Source organism: Aphelocoma coerulescens, chromosome 11, assembly GCF_041296385.1.
Source record: "Aphelocoma coerulescens isolate FSJ_1873_10779 chromosome 11, UR_Acoe_1.0, whole genome shotgun sequence".
Classification (NCBI taxonomy): Eukaryota; Metazoa; Chordata; class Aves; order Passeriformes; family Corvidae; genus Aphelocoma; species Aphelocoma coerulescens.
In genome coordinates, this window is record NC_091025.1 from 13,615,741 (window position 1) to 13,631,823 (window position 16,083).

The 16,083-nt window shown below is 40.0% G+C and overlaps 1 protein-coding gene across 5 annotated transcripts; it reads left to right on the forward strand.

The window, feature by feature from the left end:
• Positions 1-287: 287 nt before the first annotated feature.
• N4BP1 (NEDD4 binding protein 1) lies at positions 288-15,353 on the forward strand. 5 transcript variants are annotated; one of them, XM_069026472.1, is made up of 8 exons: positions 288-689; positions 3,105-4,864; positions 9,305-9,435; positions 9,826-9,922; positions 11,156-11,263; positions 12,757-12,864; positions 13,027-13,086; positions 14,928-15,018. In XM_069026472.1, exons 1-7 carry the CDS (start codon positions 447-449, stop codon positions 13,046-13,048), a joined length of 2,469 nt encoding a protein of 822 aa, XP_068882573.1. In that variant the 5' UTR covers positions 288-446; the 3' UTR covers positions 13,049-13,086; positions 14,928-15,018. The 5 variants fall into 5 exon arrangements, with proteins under 5 accessions (XP_068882573.1, XP_068882575.1, XP_068882577.1 ...); XM_069026474.1 differs by lacking the exon at positions 14,928-15,018 and adding an exon at positions 14,090-14,919; XM_069026476.1 differs by lacking the exon at positions 14,928-15,018 and adding an exon at positions 14,719-14,919.
• Positions 15,354-16,083: the final 730 nt, after the last annotated feature.

Below are 16,083 nucleotides of genomic sequence, written 5' to 3' on the forward strand. Positions count from 1 at the left end.
GCAGTGACTGCGCAGTGACTGCGCACTGGAACAGTTTGCCCAGAGGCGTTATGCAGTCTCCATCCCTGGAAATATTCCAGAACTGTCTGGGCGCAATGCTGTGCCGTGTGCTCCGGGACGGCCCTGCCTGGGCACGGCTGGCACAGCTGACCCGCGGTGTCCCCGCCCGCCCTGGGGCGCTGAGGGGGCGGGGCGGCCCCGCCCACACTGCGGCGCGCGAGGGGCGGGGCGAGGCCGAGGCGGGGGCGCGGCCTGGGCCGGGCCGGGGGCGGGGCTGGGCTCCCGGTGCTAACCGCGGCAGCGCGGCTGCGGGCGGGCGCTGCCTGGCGCCGTCGCGGGCTGATGACGCGGGTGGTCGGTGCGGCGGTTCCCGGTGTCGCGGCTCCCGGTGTCGCGGCTCCCGCTGTCGTCGCTCCCGGTGCGATGGGACTGCGCGCCCCGCGCTGATGGCGGCCCGCCGGACACCGCACGGCTCCGCGCCGGGGCCCAGGGTGGATGAGTTCACCGTCCCCGCCGAGAAGAGCCGCCTCCTGGAGCGCAGCCGGGGCCGCATCGAGGGTTTGTTCGAGGTGCGGCTGGCCGTGCTGGGGGCGCAGGCTGACTGGCGGCCGGCGCTGCCGCCGCCCAACGCCAGTGCCAGGATCTGGGTGCAGCTGGCGGGCTGCACGAAGGCCGTGGGCAGCGCCAAGGTACGGGGCCGGGTATGGCCGGGGCCGCGGGTTGGAGGAAGAAAGGGTGGGGAAAAGCCGAGTGCCCCAGGAGGAAACAAGCGGCGCTGCCTTGGCAGGTGGGTGTGTGCCCGGTGCCAGGGAGTCTCCGGCCGTGTTGACATAAGCGTAGGGAATAAAGCGAAACAACTCAGCTGAGAAGTGCAAAGTTCACGGGCACCGCGTTATGAAATAGTCCAGCCCACAGGTGAGGGGTAACACCGGTGAGGATGGGCCGAGTTTTGTTTTAAAGCGAGATTAAAATGTTTCGCTTTCGTTCTTCCTCCCAGAGTCAAGAAATTCCTCGGAGTTGTTTGGGCGTTGCCATGTTTTGCCTTACAGACTCCGTTTATTCGGTGGCATTTAGTAGCTCGTTAGCAAAGCTCTCACTAAAACTTAACGCAGCTGGTATTTTCTTCATGTAAAAGTTGTCGGATCTGAACAACTTCACCAGTCTGGAGCACATGGTTCTGTTTTTAACCCAGCTCTAACGCGTTAAGAAAACCATCTATGCGGGTTGTGTCTCAGAGGGGACAACACTTGCTGTGAAGTATCTTCACACGTGTTAAACGTCTTGCACAACTAACCTTTGGGGGGGAGTTTCTCAGCAGTAGTGCTGAAATTTATATTAGTCATAGTGAACTTGGCAAGTACAGCTGTTTGAATCATGTGATGAGAATTTTGGTGTGAGCAGTAGCGAGGCTGAAGGTCCTTTTCAAACCCAGAATCTCGATATGTGGGCGTTGGTCGGTCTGTTTGTTTAACTACGCTTGGTTGGTAGTGGGGATCTTCAGCATGTGTTTTGTGACTGATTTCAGACTTGACAGCACGCTTTCAAAACTTGATTCCTTAACTGTGTAATGCACATTCCTTAACGTGTAATGCGCTTCCTTACAATGAGTTGTAAGGAAAATACTATGAGTATATAGGGGGTTGAATTATTTGACTCTGAAATTTACTCCAAACCAATTTGCCTGGGCTTAGAGAATCCAGAAACTGTTACAGGTAGCTATTCTTCTTCTCTAGGCATCTGCAGTGCATCTTCACTTCTTTCCAGGAAATTAAAGCACAGGAAATAAATAGCACAAGATTTCAGTTTTCTAATTGCTATTTTTCATAACAAGATAAAAAATGTTTTCTAATGCTTTAAAGGGTATGAGAAACTTGATTTCTTTTATAGATAGAGCACTTTTCAGACACGGTTTGGAGGAATTCTTGACTAGAAAGTGTGAACAATTGAACAATCATCTTTATCTCCCTTTGAAAGGTTTGGTGATAACAATTTGTGTTTTAATTCATCCGTCAGATGTAATGTGTACATTCTCCTGTGCTACTTAGTTTAAAAAAAAAAGTTCTCAGATTTAGAGCATCCTCTTCACCAGTTATGTGTTATCTTGTTGCTCTGCAAAAGCAGTCATATGATGACTGAGGCGTGGAGAGTAACCCTGTGGGTTTTGCTGCGGAAGCAGTTTGTGCTGATATGCTCCTGAGGCAGCCTGCCTTGATACTCGTGATGATGTAACTCAAGAGGTGATAGGAAGTGGTGTTACGTTATTCATTACCTTGTGTTGGTTCTCAGTTCCATTTAAAAGAAGTTTAATGTTTGAGAGTAAATATGGATAATAAAATGTGGTCATCTTGGGATTCTGCAAATACAATGACTGCAGCTTAGAAGATGGTTTTACTATATTAAAGAATTTTAAGGACCTGAAAGAGGCAGTTTAGGAAAAATAATGCTATCTGAAAGAATAAACAGTATACTGTATTGACAGAGTTTTGAGTTCTTGACACATTTAAAACAAGGTACGATAGTGAATTACCTGTAGTAACTTACAGGTAGCAGAAATAGCATGTGGATTTTTAATTTTTATTTTTTTAATCTTTGAAAAACCTGAACTTCAGGAACACCAGAAGTATCTGGAGCTTGGAGTTTTCTCAGTCAGTAACAAAAATATAGGATAGCTGCTGGTGTGATAAAGCTTAGGAAATGTACTTCAGAAATTGTTTTTAGAAGTTCAGGCTTATGGACTAGGTAGAACTCTGGTGAAAGGCATTTGTTCCTGAAGAGTTCTCTTTGACCAAAGAATGGGGATGGGAAAATAATCTCTTTTGATGGTCTGATCTTTTAAACGGTTTGATGTACAAATTAAGTAACCTGTTGCTATCAGGTATAAACAAGAGGATGTAAGAGAGAGGCTTCTATGAGATCTATTTAAAAATAATTTTAGATATTGGTGTTTTATTTCTATTGTCTTGTTTTCTGGCAATGTTTACTTTCTCACATTCTTTATGCTAAGTTTGCTTTATTTTCTAACCTGTCCATTACTGACCTAATAAAAACTAACTGAATACTTTAGGTTTTCACAACTATTCACTTTGCTCTCTTTCTCCACTTAGGAGTACATCAAGGGTCTGTGTGAACCTGAACTAGAAGAAAAGGAGTACTACCCAAAGGACATGCACTGCATCTTTGTTGGTGCACAGAGCCTGTTTCTCAACAGTCTTATTCAGGATACCTGTGCTGATGTAACAGTGCTGGAAATGGGATTGCTCAGTATTAAGGGGGGTGCAGAAGCTGTTGTTATGGCTCAAAGTCATGTGCAGCAGTTTGTGAAGCTCTTTGAGAATAACGAAAGCTTATTAAATGACAATGAATCAGAGATTAAAAAGCAGTTCAGACAATTTGTGGAAGCACATGCAGATAAGTATACAATGGATTTACTGATTTTGCCTAGTGCACTAAAAAGAGAACTCTTAGCTCTCACCCAAACTGATGCTTCTGCAGGGGAGAGTGATATCATAGATCTCACAGGTTCTGAAAGCCCTGAAGTGCTTGGACAGAACAGCACCTCCAAAGTTGTTGCTGCAAACAGAGATGGAAGGGCAGATGGGGAGGAAGCAAGAAGCAATGCTGGCACACCTGTCACTGAGCTTACAAAGCAAATGGACACCGTGTTTTCTGATGCTCCTGAAACAAGGTTTGTTCCTGTAAAGGACCCTGTGTTAGAGGCAGTGGCCTTTAAAGAGAGGCACTCATGTAAAAGAAGGTCTTCTGATGAGGAAGAAAGGCTCCCTAAAAAGCATTTCTCTTTGGAAAATGATCAGCAAGTGAAATCTGCTTTACACAAGAATCCTTCAGATACTGATGCAGTTATTGATCTGGTTTTGGACAGCTGCAATGAATCAGATGGTTCTACTTACTGTCTTAAAGAAGGTGATGCTCTCACTGAGGAAATGGAATATAAGATTCTTGTGAACTTTTTCAGAACAATGGGATATTCCCAAAATATCGTAGAAAAAGTTATTGGTATCCTAGGACAATCTGTAGAACCACTAATATTGCTAGAAGAAATTGAAAAGGAAAATTTAAAGTATAAAAAAGAACATGAACAGTCATCTCAAAAGCCTAGAACTATCAATCTTCCTTTAGGAAATAATGTAAATAATTCACAAAAGCTAGAAGACAGAGGGATTTCTAGGAATAAAAGTCCACTTAAATCTGGTCATACTTCAAAGGAAACAAAAAATGAATATCACAAAGTAAGAGGTGCTCCAGACACACAAGTTGGTGCAGAAGATAAAATGCATAGATTGATACACAAATCTGCTTCCCCTCCCAGCAAAAATTCAGTTCTATGCTATAAACAGAGAGATGTTTATGGTCCTGGTAAGAATCACAGCTCAAGGTCAAGCAATATGGAAACTGATGGTGGGGCAACTTTCAGCACTGTGCAAGCTGGAGCTCTAAAAGATGTTGACTTTGTAGCCAGAGGGAGCTCAGATGTGCCGTGGATCTCAAGTAAGAGTAAAACTGCATTTCAGCAACAATCTGCAGGGCCCTCAACTGTACAAAACAGCCACCCTGGTTCTGAGCAGCAGCTGGGACCCTGCAGCTCTTCTCAAGTGAGGCCTCTCCACCAGCGCCTTTCCCAAACCTCACATTGTGACAATCCTGTCCCAGACCAGTTACTGTCTTCACAAAAACATCCTTCGAATCCAGACAGAGATACAGTGGGACCACATCCAGATCATTCAGTTACTGGAGTTCAAAGATTTTTGGACTCTCTGAAGAAGCCATACAGACTGGAGTTGATAAATGAACCTGGAAAACCATATTTAAAACATATAATTATTGATGGAAGCAATGTTGCAATTTCGTAAGTATTGTTCTTTTCAGTTGTTTATTAAGAGTTCAATGAACTTTCAGGTGAAATAGGGGCTAAGAGGTTGCAGTGGCATGTGTAAAGTTTTTGCTAGCTAGGTTTTTGGTGTGCATGTACACACAGTTATGCCATTTCAGAGTAACCTGATTTGAATCACCAGTGTTCAGCTCAATGTAACACTTCAGTCAGAAGTAATCTCAGGGCAAGCTTTGCTCTGTTGCAGTCAGTGTTATGCATTAAATTTAATTTGCTTTGCCAGTGCCTAATAAAGAGGTTAACTTATTGTCAATTTCCGGGGCTTGGGGGTTTTTTGTGCTCTTAACATCTTGTAGTTTTAAAGTGGAGGTTCTCATTTAATAGTGACATATTTCTCCTCTAACAGCATTGCATATTAGTGCTTGGATCCTGTTATTTTTTGCGTATGTATTTATATTTACCAACTATATATGTGCATTACTGAGGTTCTGATATTTCCTTCATGCACCCTAGTGGATTGCCCTGCACACCAGCTGGGCTGCACACACCCCACGTTGGAGTAGGGCATAGTAGCTGGATGCTATTTGCATACACTCCCCAGAAAGTTTATATAACACCTGGTGTCTTCTACTCAACCAAATGAAAACTGGTTATGAAATGTAAAGGACAGAGCTGCCTCAAAATAGCAGAATCATCCAGAAATTCAAATGTTCTACTAAATGATCAATGCGTGGGGGCCTGTTGGTTTGATCATGCAGGTATTCTGGAGCTTCCCTCTGGCTAAATAAAGCCTCATTATTTTCTTGCATTTTCTAAAGTGAAGATTTGTTTGCAAAATTGCTTTGAATTGTACTCAGTTTTACTTCTCAATACCTTGAAAACTGCTTCCATGCCTATGCTGGCTCAGGGTTCTTTTGACCCCTGAGTTTTGTGGGGTTTGGTTTTTTTATGGGAGTGTGGGTCTTAATGCATCACCCACATGCTTAGACTAATGCTGTATGGGTTTCTGAATCATTGCTTGCCTCGTGTCTTAAGTCTGGAAAACTGCAAAAGCTGTAGAATCTTTTCTTTTGACATGTGCAGCACATTGATCTGTTGTTACCACATTGTCTCAGGGTGCTTGTGGAATGAGAAAGAGCCCGGAGTTTACCTTAGCTTCTAACAAGTATTTTTAAAAATTGCCTGGTTTTGTATGCTGAAAACAGGCCTTTGCGGGCAGACTGCAATGTCCAGTTGCTGGGTAATTTAAATTGTATTAAAATGTGGAAGAAATTCAGAATGAAAGAATAATTGAATGGAATTATCGTGGTAGAATAGTGTGTGAATGATATGTACTTGTGTTGGTGCATCCAGTTGGAAACATCAGCTGCCCAAACAAGGTGGGAAACGAAGGATAAGCAATAATCCTTTGAAGCCTTGGTAAACAATTTACCTGAATCATAGCCCAAGTGGATGGGCACCATTGTTCCTGCTCTTTGGGGAAGAACGACCAGGAGTTACCGAGTTGGGTTATGGCCGGGGGGGAAACTTACTGCTGGCCAAAGTCAGTCATCCTGCGGCCTTATAAATACCTGTCCTGAATGAGGCCCTTTGAGCTCTCCTGGGGCTCAGCAGCTGTGCCAGCACCTCCCTCGAGTGGGACACTGCTCAGAGCTCACAAATCCTCACCTCTGTGATACTCAAAGGACTGTTCCTGATGGCAAAGTTCCCACACACCTCTCCACACTTCCTGAGGTGTGACCCTTGCCTCCTGGGAAATGCAAAGGGACTTGGTCTGAGCATTCACTGATGCTGAGTGGAATTTTTTGATGGGTACCTTTAGGCACAGAGAATTAGGTGTTTACACTGGGTACCTGTGTGTCTGAATTGATCATGGAATGTTACTGCCTCAAATCTGCATTTTATAGTCATTGTTATATTATAGTCAATGTTGTAACTATAGTGAGCCCTATGGAATTGCTTTGTTAAAGTACTCGATGATTAAGTGCTGCTAAACACTTTTGCACCCTTATCTTTGCATCCATATGCTTTGCACCCTCACCCCCTTCTGCATTCTTGGCTTCTGTGTAAATCATTCCAAATTGATTGTAATTTGATCTTGGTATGCTTTAACCTGTGCAGTAAATAATGAATTTATTCTTCACAAGTTCACAAGAGTGAATGTTGCCACTAAACTCTGTGAAGCCATAGTTTCACAAATTCATGTCAAACCCTGCCTTTGGCAATACCTTTGACAGTGTTTCTTTAAGGAGCCGAACCACTAAATTGCAACAGTATTTACTTTAGTTACAAACCAAAGGGAAAATGTTACATGTCCCAGAAGGCAACCTGCTATTTTGCTGCTTTGTGCTGCTTATGGTCATCTTTTGTTTAATTTAGGAAATACCTTTGTAGGGCCTTCACAGGATTTTAAAGAACTGGGACAGTCAAAGCCAGCATTTGCAATGGCATTTAGAGAACAGATGCAGTCTTTGAGATGGATATCTTGAAAAGACCATATTGCTGTGGTGATTTGATGTCCCTTCAGGTGTTTGTCTAATTCAGTTAAAGCATTTCATATTTCTTTTAGTTTAGCAGTGATATATTTATTTGTATTATAGTTTACATTAATTCTACATGTTTGATAAAGTTAAGTTGCTTCTATTTGCACGCTTTTTTAATTTGCAGCAGAGCAGGATTTTGTGATCATTCAGGACAAATGAAGAGTTGCTCTTCTAAGCTTCAAAACACTTAAAAAACAGTGCACTGTGTAGTTCAGCCAGCTTAGAGCTCCAAAACAGGACAATGGAAGATCAGAGAAGGCATAAGTTTTGACATGAATGTCAAGACCTCTGCATTTCTTGAAGTCCAGTTGAAAACCATTAATTCATTGAAAATATTTAAAAGTTTTCCAATTTAATGAATAGGATACCTAACTTAAATTAGTGGGTTGATGACTGCATTTTAAGTTTATGTCCCAGAAGGTTTACAAAGAGTAACTCTTCTCTGAAAATAGCATTCCTTTATTTGACTGTTCTCTTCCTTTATTTGAGTGTTCTTGACACCAAGAATGCTTAATTTTATTAAGGGCAAGTGTGGCATAGTATTTTTTTTTTCCTCTGGAAATTCTGTTAAGTGAGATTTTTTTTTTTTTGCCTTTTATATTTCAGTTGTGGCTTACTCATTTTTCTGCCTTTCTACATAAAGAATTTCTCTCCAGATTCAGAGAACCTTAATAGATTTAAATTTTGATAAACATATTTTTAAAAGAATTTACAAAACTGCAAAAGGATAAATGAATGCTACTAAAGGCTGAGTTTCACTGTAAAATATATTTCCATAGAAATCTATTAAAGACCTTTCTGTTGGGAAGATTTCTTGGTAGGTTAAACTAGGGCTTAAAGATAAGATTCTGTTCAAAACTGACAGGGCTTACTATTAGGGTTATAATATGCCCTTGCATATTAACTGGGAGATTGGTTTAAGAAAGAAATACCACTTCCTCATTTATTATTTTAAGTACTTTTAGTGATTTGACATCTAATTCAAAACATAGATTACACACTATTTTGCAGGAAATGCTTTGGCTGCTCATGCTGTCAGTGCTCAATCAATGTGTCTTTTCTAGGGAATCATATCTTTGTTTTGTCTAAGTGTAGCCTCTATGAAAATGGTGGCGTCTGCTTAGACAGTTAATTGTGCCTTGTATTAAATAGGTTCATTGGGATAATTCCAATTGGGAAGGAATTACATTAAATAGGCAGATAGGTTCATTGGGATAATTCCAATTGGGAAGGGCCTGACAAGGTCATCAACTCAAATCTTTGTGTCCCTCATTTTAGGTAGTTGCTGATTTTTCTGGAAAGTCACTTGAGTTGTAAAAACAGATAGTGAGCATTTTATATTTTTAAATGGAGAAGAAAGATTAATGCTAAAATACAAAGTTTTGAAAATCTTTCTTCCAAGAAATTTCATTATTTTGCTTTAGAACAATAGCTCAGACTGCTGAAATTAAGGGAGAGGAGGCCCTGATAGATTATCAGAGAACTGCTCAGATGTAGTCCTTGGTAATCAGTTGAACCAAGGGTGTTCTGTTTTGTAGTAGGACTGTATTTGAAACTACCACAATATTGGATTATTATAGTCTTAATCTGTACTCAGTAGACTTCAGAAACCATCGCTGTTGGCCTCTTTTTTAAAGCTAAACCTGCTTCTGATTATTCTGCTATTGTTGTGCCCAAGAAACTGAAAGGAGACTGAGCTGTAAAGTTGCAAAGGGATGTATCTGTTCTCTTCTTTCGCTGAAGATCTTTTCCATTTATAAGATTCCTCATGTATAGCACCTATCTGCCTTTTCTTTTCCTGAGGCTCTATGTGGGACTTGCAGCTTCACTTTGCAAGATTTTGTTCTATTTTCTTTGTTTTCATGGCAGCAAACCCTAGTGAATTTAATCTCCCTTCTTTTTCTTTCACCCTCAGTCACGGTCTGAGGAAATTCTTCTCCTGTCGAGGAATTGCAATAGCTGTTGACTACTTTTGGAAACGTGGCCACAGAAATATTACTGTATTCGTTCCACAGTGGAGAACAAGACGTGACCCTTCCATTACAGGTGAGGGATATTTCTTAATGTTGTCTTAATTAAACCAGACTGTAACTATTTCTTTGGATACTTCTGTAAAGAATAAATGGAGAAAGAACGCTTCATCAAATGTTAAGCAGGAGCAGTCTGGCTGCTCAGCATGAGTAATTGGGTTTCCATACACAGTGTGAGAGACCCTGAAATGCTATTTAGGCTAACAGGTGTGCCATCAGTGGAGGCCTTTTTGGGTTAGTTTTTGTTTGCTCTTTAATTTCTCATTTTGATCTCTTCTTCCCCATTTTTACAGTATGAGCAATTCTTCAGGTATCAATATCATTTCTATAGCTTAATTGGTACAAAAATAGCCCATATTCTTTGCTAATTATATCTCAGACTAATTGTCAAATCATGTTTTAACAGAGCAGAATTTCTTAACACAACTCGAGGATGTTGGAATATTGTCTTTAACCCCTGCAAGGATGGTTTTAGGAGCAAGAATTGCTGCTCATGATGACAGGTACAGAATATACATAGTTTTAAAGTCTTTTTAAACATCTGACTACTGGTTGTAAAAGCTTAATAATTCATGAGTGGTTTAATTGCTAGTTCTGCAACCTCTAGACAGAGCTATGCATCCAACTTAAGACTGGGCTTTGCATCCGTTACATTATTTCACTGTTGTAGGAAACACTCCTATGTACTCAAGAAAGTAATGGAGAATTAAAAATTTTCATGGCAATAAAAAAAAAAAAAGGCAGTCTGAAGAAATTAATCTTCCAGTAATGTTTTTATGCTTTCCTGGTCATCACTCTATCCCTGAATTGCCTTTTATGCTTGGGCCATAGATCAGCTACTGATCAGATACTATTTAGCTCCATTTTCTTCTTGATGCCATGTTGGCACACAGACATTGCTGTGTGTTTGGAGCAGTGTATTTCTAACAATGTGGTGAACTTCCAAGTTAATATGAGCACCAAAGATCAACTTGGAAATATGGGGATCATCTTTCACTGAGCAAGACACAGAATACTTCTCTGATGTTTTATATACACCCAGTCTTTCATAAGAAATGCTCTGGCAGTGCAGTATTCACAGCTGAGATGACTGTGGAAATAAGTGTTACAATAACATGTTTGCACTTTGTTAAAAGTGTGCACTTTCCTTTAAAAGGACACCATCCATTATCTCGTGGCTAAAATAGTTTCAAATGGCAAAAAACCATGTTTTTAGAGAGGTTATAAAAGAAAGCAAACATGTTTTTTTCTTAATAAATCAGTAGTTATGTTTTGTCATAATTTATTTAACATAAAGGTTTTTAAGAAGTGTCGACAGAGCAAACAACTAACATGCAGAACACAGACATTAATGCTAAGCAAAAAAGTGTATGGAAATGAGTTTTTGTTAGATTGTGTAATAAATACTGTACTGTTCCATAAACCAAGCCATTTACCTCTGCAAATATTTAGATCATGGGTTTGGGGGGGTTTGCTTGTGTGGGTTTGTTTGGTTGTTTTTTTAAATGGGGAAGAAAACCTCCCATGAAGACTGTGCTACACGAAATAAATGCATGCTACCGAAAACATTGTTGTAAGTTTAAGGTGGATAAAAATAGAGTAATTTCCTAGTAATCAAGGTGCTTGTTTTCATGCAAATAGATTACTTTTGGATGATGAAATGTTTAGTTTTCTAGATCTTTGGATTGTTTCCAGCAAAACAATCTATCTTAGTGATCTTTGTAATTATTTTACAGGTTTTTATTACACCTTGCTGTTAAAACTGGAGGTGTTATTGTGACTAATGATAACTTCAGAGAATTTGTGACGGAATCATTTGCCTGGAGAGAAATTATTCAAAAGAGGTAATTATTGAATTTCTGTGAAATCATAAAAGGATGTCTGTCCCTGCAGTTGTAGGTACTCTACCTACATGTGGGATTTCACTATTTTTATTTAATCTGTCATGTAATTCTGATAGATCCAAATAAAGTACTCTGTGATTCAATGTGGTGATTTATGTCTTTACAGCCGTGTGTTGAGTAGTCTAATATCCCTACTATTCATATATTCTGTCATGTATGTCTGTAATTGCTCACATAAGCAGGAGCTGGGTGTAACAGCACACCTGTGTCACTTCTGAAGGTCAGTGCTGGATCTTGTTAGAGCAGTCCACTTTCACAGCCTCTCTTGTTTGAAAGCCTATTTTTTTCAAGGAGACACGGTAGCTGATGAGGATGTAGAGTGTCACTTTTAATTGTTCAGAATCAATCACTCCTTACTCAAGTGGGACAGATTGGCACAGCTAAACAAAATGAACACTTGCGGCATATCCATGTAGCCATTTCCCTGTAATTGTTGTTCTTTGGGTTTAGATGAGTTCACTCAGTTATCAAATATCTCTGCTTCATCTTGTGGAATTTGTTTCTTGTTTCTTTTGTGTTTCTGTTTTCTTTTGTTAGTTTGCTGGGATTTTTTTTCTCTTTCAGGTAAATCAGGTTATTTTACTGTTAAGGTGTGATCTTCTGTTAGTGAAATTTCCCACTAATCCCTCAATCTCCCTGACATCTTCTGAGGATACATCTGTTACAGTGGCTAAGATCAGTATAGGTCTAATGAAATAAGTAACTAAAAAACTTGCCCTGGGTTCTCACAATATAGCTGGGAGACTATGGAGTTGATGCTGGCTAATCATGTAGGCATTTACATTATTTCTTGAATGAATTCTACCCAAGTGAGGTTCTGTTCTCCAGAATTTTAGCAAGAATACTTGGCATGTAATCTCTAGTCTGTGGTTTTTTTAAGAGCTTGTGTTAACATCTGCTATTAGTTTTACTTCTGTACCAAATCTTTTCCTGGCAGAAAAATTTCAGTTGAACTGGTTTTTTTTCAATGCAGATTTCTACCTGTCCCAAAACAATTCCAGAAGAAAATCTTTGTGTCTTAACTGTAAACATTTAATGCTATATTTGCTAGTTGTGTAGCTTTCTGCTAACAGGCATTTGAGCTACATGACTGAAGATACTTGCAAGGAGGGGGAGTTAGAACAACCAAAAAAAAATCTCTAATCACCCAGAAAATTCCACTGTGGTCTGGCTGCAAAATTTGTCGTAAAACAGTTGCTGTCGAAAAAGGAAAAAAAGAGCAAAGCTCCCTGTTCTGCAGCGTAATAGGAAGAGTTCACAGCTCCTATTGAATTATTTTGACAAGAAATGCTGGTTGTATCTCAGTTGGGTTTACTAACTAATCTTCAGGGACTCCTGATGTGGTGTCTGCTCTAAGGAAATTCATCCTGTGCTACAAAGGTGAAGGACAGCAAGGGTGTAATACCTTGTTATTTAAAAGAACTCTCTTGCAGGTTGCTCCAGTACACTTTTGCTGGTGACATATTTATGGTTCCTGATGATCCTTTGGGAAGAAATGGACCCAGATTAGATGACTTCCTTCGAAGTGAAGGCTGTTCTAGGTATAAACACTGTTTTCCCTTTTGTTTGATGCAGTTGTTTCACATTTGAAATAAACTGTTCTCCTGGTCCACTCATACACCTGTAAAGCGCAGTAAAGTTAAGTAGGAACACTGTTGCATGAAGCAGTTTAACAAAAAACCATGTTTTTCCTGTTACTTCAGTTCATTCAGAAACTGCTGGTAACATTTGCCTCTAATCAAGATCTCTGAGAACTAAGATAAGTAAGACAGAAGCTTCTTCTGAGATTTGACTGTGGTGGCTTTCATGCACGGGTGTGCTAATAGCACCCAGAGGTGCCAGAGATGTGGGTATGTGTTGTTAATTACACTGATGTTATCTAAGACACCTTGGTTGGTCACTTATCATACTGGGACAACAGGTGCTACAAACACTGCACTCAGGTGTTTTTGTCGAAGGGGAGAACTTCACCTCATGGCTGAGGGTACCTTACTGTTGTCAGAACAATTTTTGAGGCACTGTAATGAAATCCATTCATATTTGAGTAATAGTTATAAATATTGTTCATTTAAGATTAATGTACTTTTTAAATGTGCACATATTCAAAGTATGAATTTGCTTTGCATGAATTGCCAAGATTTGAGAATTAGTTTGTGCAAAAGAGCAATCTGCTGTTCTTTCACCAGTTTAGGAATTAGAAAGGCTAATAATTCTGAGGAGTATTCAGAGGTCTTTCAAAAACAAGTGAGGTAACTTAAAAATTTGCAGTAGAAAAGGCAAGCTATACTTAAGCATTAATACAAAGACTAAGCAAGAATCTCATCTATTGGAAACATTTGAGGAAAGTGGAACATTTATATACCATAGATTACAAGCTGCTTTGAAAATAAGTGTGTTGACATTAAAAAAGCAAGTGCAGTGCTAGAACTCCAGAAGGAAATGCTAAGTATTCAAGCTCTAGTTCAAAACCTTTGAGATGTTACTTGGAACACTGTGTTTTACCTGCCTGTGTCTGAGATAAATACAATGAAAACAGCGTTCTGAGAGGTAGGTGAGTGTGATGATTGTAGAAGTGGAGAGAGTCTTTCGAGAAGACCACAGAAGGGCTTGGTTTCTTATCTGTAAACTTGGAACTGGAATTAGGCTTTCATGTTTGGTTTGGGTTTGGGGTTTTTTTTGGCGGTGGGGGGTGGTGTGGTAAGACAGAGAAAAGCTGCCAGTGCAAAGAGTTAATTTTGTTTCTTCACTTTGACTTTTCTACATGAGTTAAATGATGCAGAAAGCATAAGTGGCACCAGGAGCAAGATCAGAAACAAGAAGGATCTTCAGCAATTACAAAACCTTTCCATGCTGAGTATTGGGAGGTGTCATAACTCAAATGCTTTTAAAATAGAGCTCTGTAATTTCGATACTGTTTCCCTTGGTGGTAGGAAACTAGACTGTAGCATGAATTCCACTTCACATTTCTGTGGTATCTGCTGGCATCTGAAGTAGACTGAACTTTAAATTTTGTAGTGCTAGCACTATGTAGAGTAGCAACAATTTTTTGAAGTCTGAAATGAAATCTCAATATTTATGGAAGAGTATTCAAATCCTGAGACTGCTAAAACAACTTCATTGCCCTATTAAGGATATCATACAAAGGAAACAAGGCCCTGATCTCAATATGAGCACAGCTCACTCAAGAGCAAAAGTAGATGAGGACTAGTCTTGTGAAGCAATCTTGGAAGGCCCTTTGGTCTGTCAGTATTTTCACATGTTCCATGTCAGTGTACATGTATTCAATGTATTTTATCTATACCTTCATAAAATAGGCTTTGACTGTTGCTGTAATCTGCCAAGTAAAGTACTCACAGCATATTGAGGCTATTCCTGAGTGATATTAATGTTGTTAGTTCTTCCAGATTCAGATTGAGAACTGTTACACCTCTGGTTTTGTTTCACTTTGAAAGAATGCTCGTCATTTGATTCCAGTCAGTAACCAGCTGAGCACCAGGGAAGTTTAAGTTATACACATTTTTCTTCTCTCTCTCTTGTACAGACAGAGCTACAGCTAGCATCTCCTTTAGCTTAATTTAATAAAAAGTTTTATTTTGTTCCACAGAGATTCTTGGTCAACCCAAAAGGCTTTACAGAGCAGTGGACAATATTCTTCTGAGACCAGCAGCAGTCAACAACAGCCTGGAGGCAAAGTGCACGACTCGTCCCCATGGCTTCCGTGGGAAGAAAACACAGAGCCTCGTCCAGCAATTCCACCACAGAGATCTGCCTCAGAAACAGTCCAGCTAAGAGAAGCCCTGATTAAAATTTTTCCTGACTATGATCAAAGACAGAAGATTGATCAAATACTAGCTAGTCATCCATTCATGAGAGATCTTAATGCACTGTCTGCCATGGTGCTTGACTGAATGCTATACACAGCTTTTATAGCACAACTGCTCTGACTTATGATTATCAATGTGAAGAAAAATGTTGCTCTTTTATGTTACTTTATGAATATTAAAAACCCAATTTTATTTGTATAAACAAAGATATTTTTGTGTATATTCTGTTGCTAATAGATGCCAGGTTTTGGTAAATTAAAAACTACTGCTACTAAAGATTTGTAGTAATATTTTCTATGAAAAAAAACAAAACCAAATCTTCTGCTTAACTTGAATTGCTTATTAAAGCAGTAGCAGTACTCCCTTTTGAGTAGTGTGTTAGTACTTTTTACAAAACCCTTTTCCTGGAAGGCAGAATTCCTGTCAGTTGGAGACCCGCGTGTGGGAGCAGCTGCCAGCAGGTGGCGGCCATGGACCCGTGAGAATCCCCGGGAAGGGCATAAAAATCCAAGAAAATCCCGTTAGCTCTTTTAGGCTGCAAATGCTGTGCAGAGTAGTTAGAAGAGAAAGTATAAATTCACAGCTCTCATCGGGAGAAGGTGTTTTAAATGCTTTAAAAGATCTGAAACCTACACTGGTGTTTAAATTGGAAATTATCTTGACCATCAGTACTCCTTCAGAATAGTTTTAATATCTTTAACAATTGCACTGACACCTGTTTTGTCTTTGCCTTGCCTGTTCTAAGTGTGAATGGTGTGGTGTTAACAGAATGTGATGCTGTCTATAGAAATGGCTGGTTTGTGCAGAGATACAGCTACAGTCAGCTCTACCCCTTTAGATCTGTTCTGGGATCTACCCCAAAAGTGAGGGGTGAGAAAAGGAAGATAATTTATGAAAGCTGACCAATAGGACCACTTTCAAGAGCAGAGCAAAGTT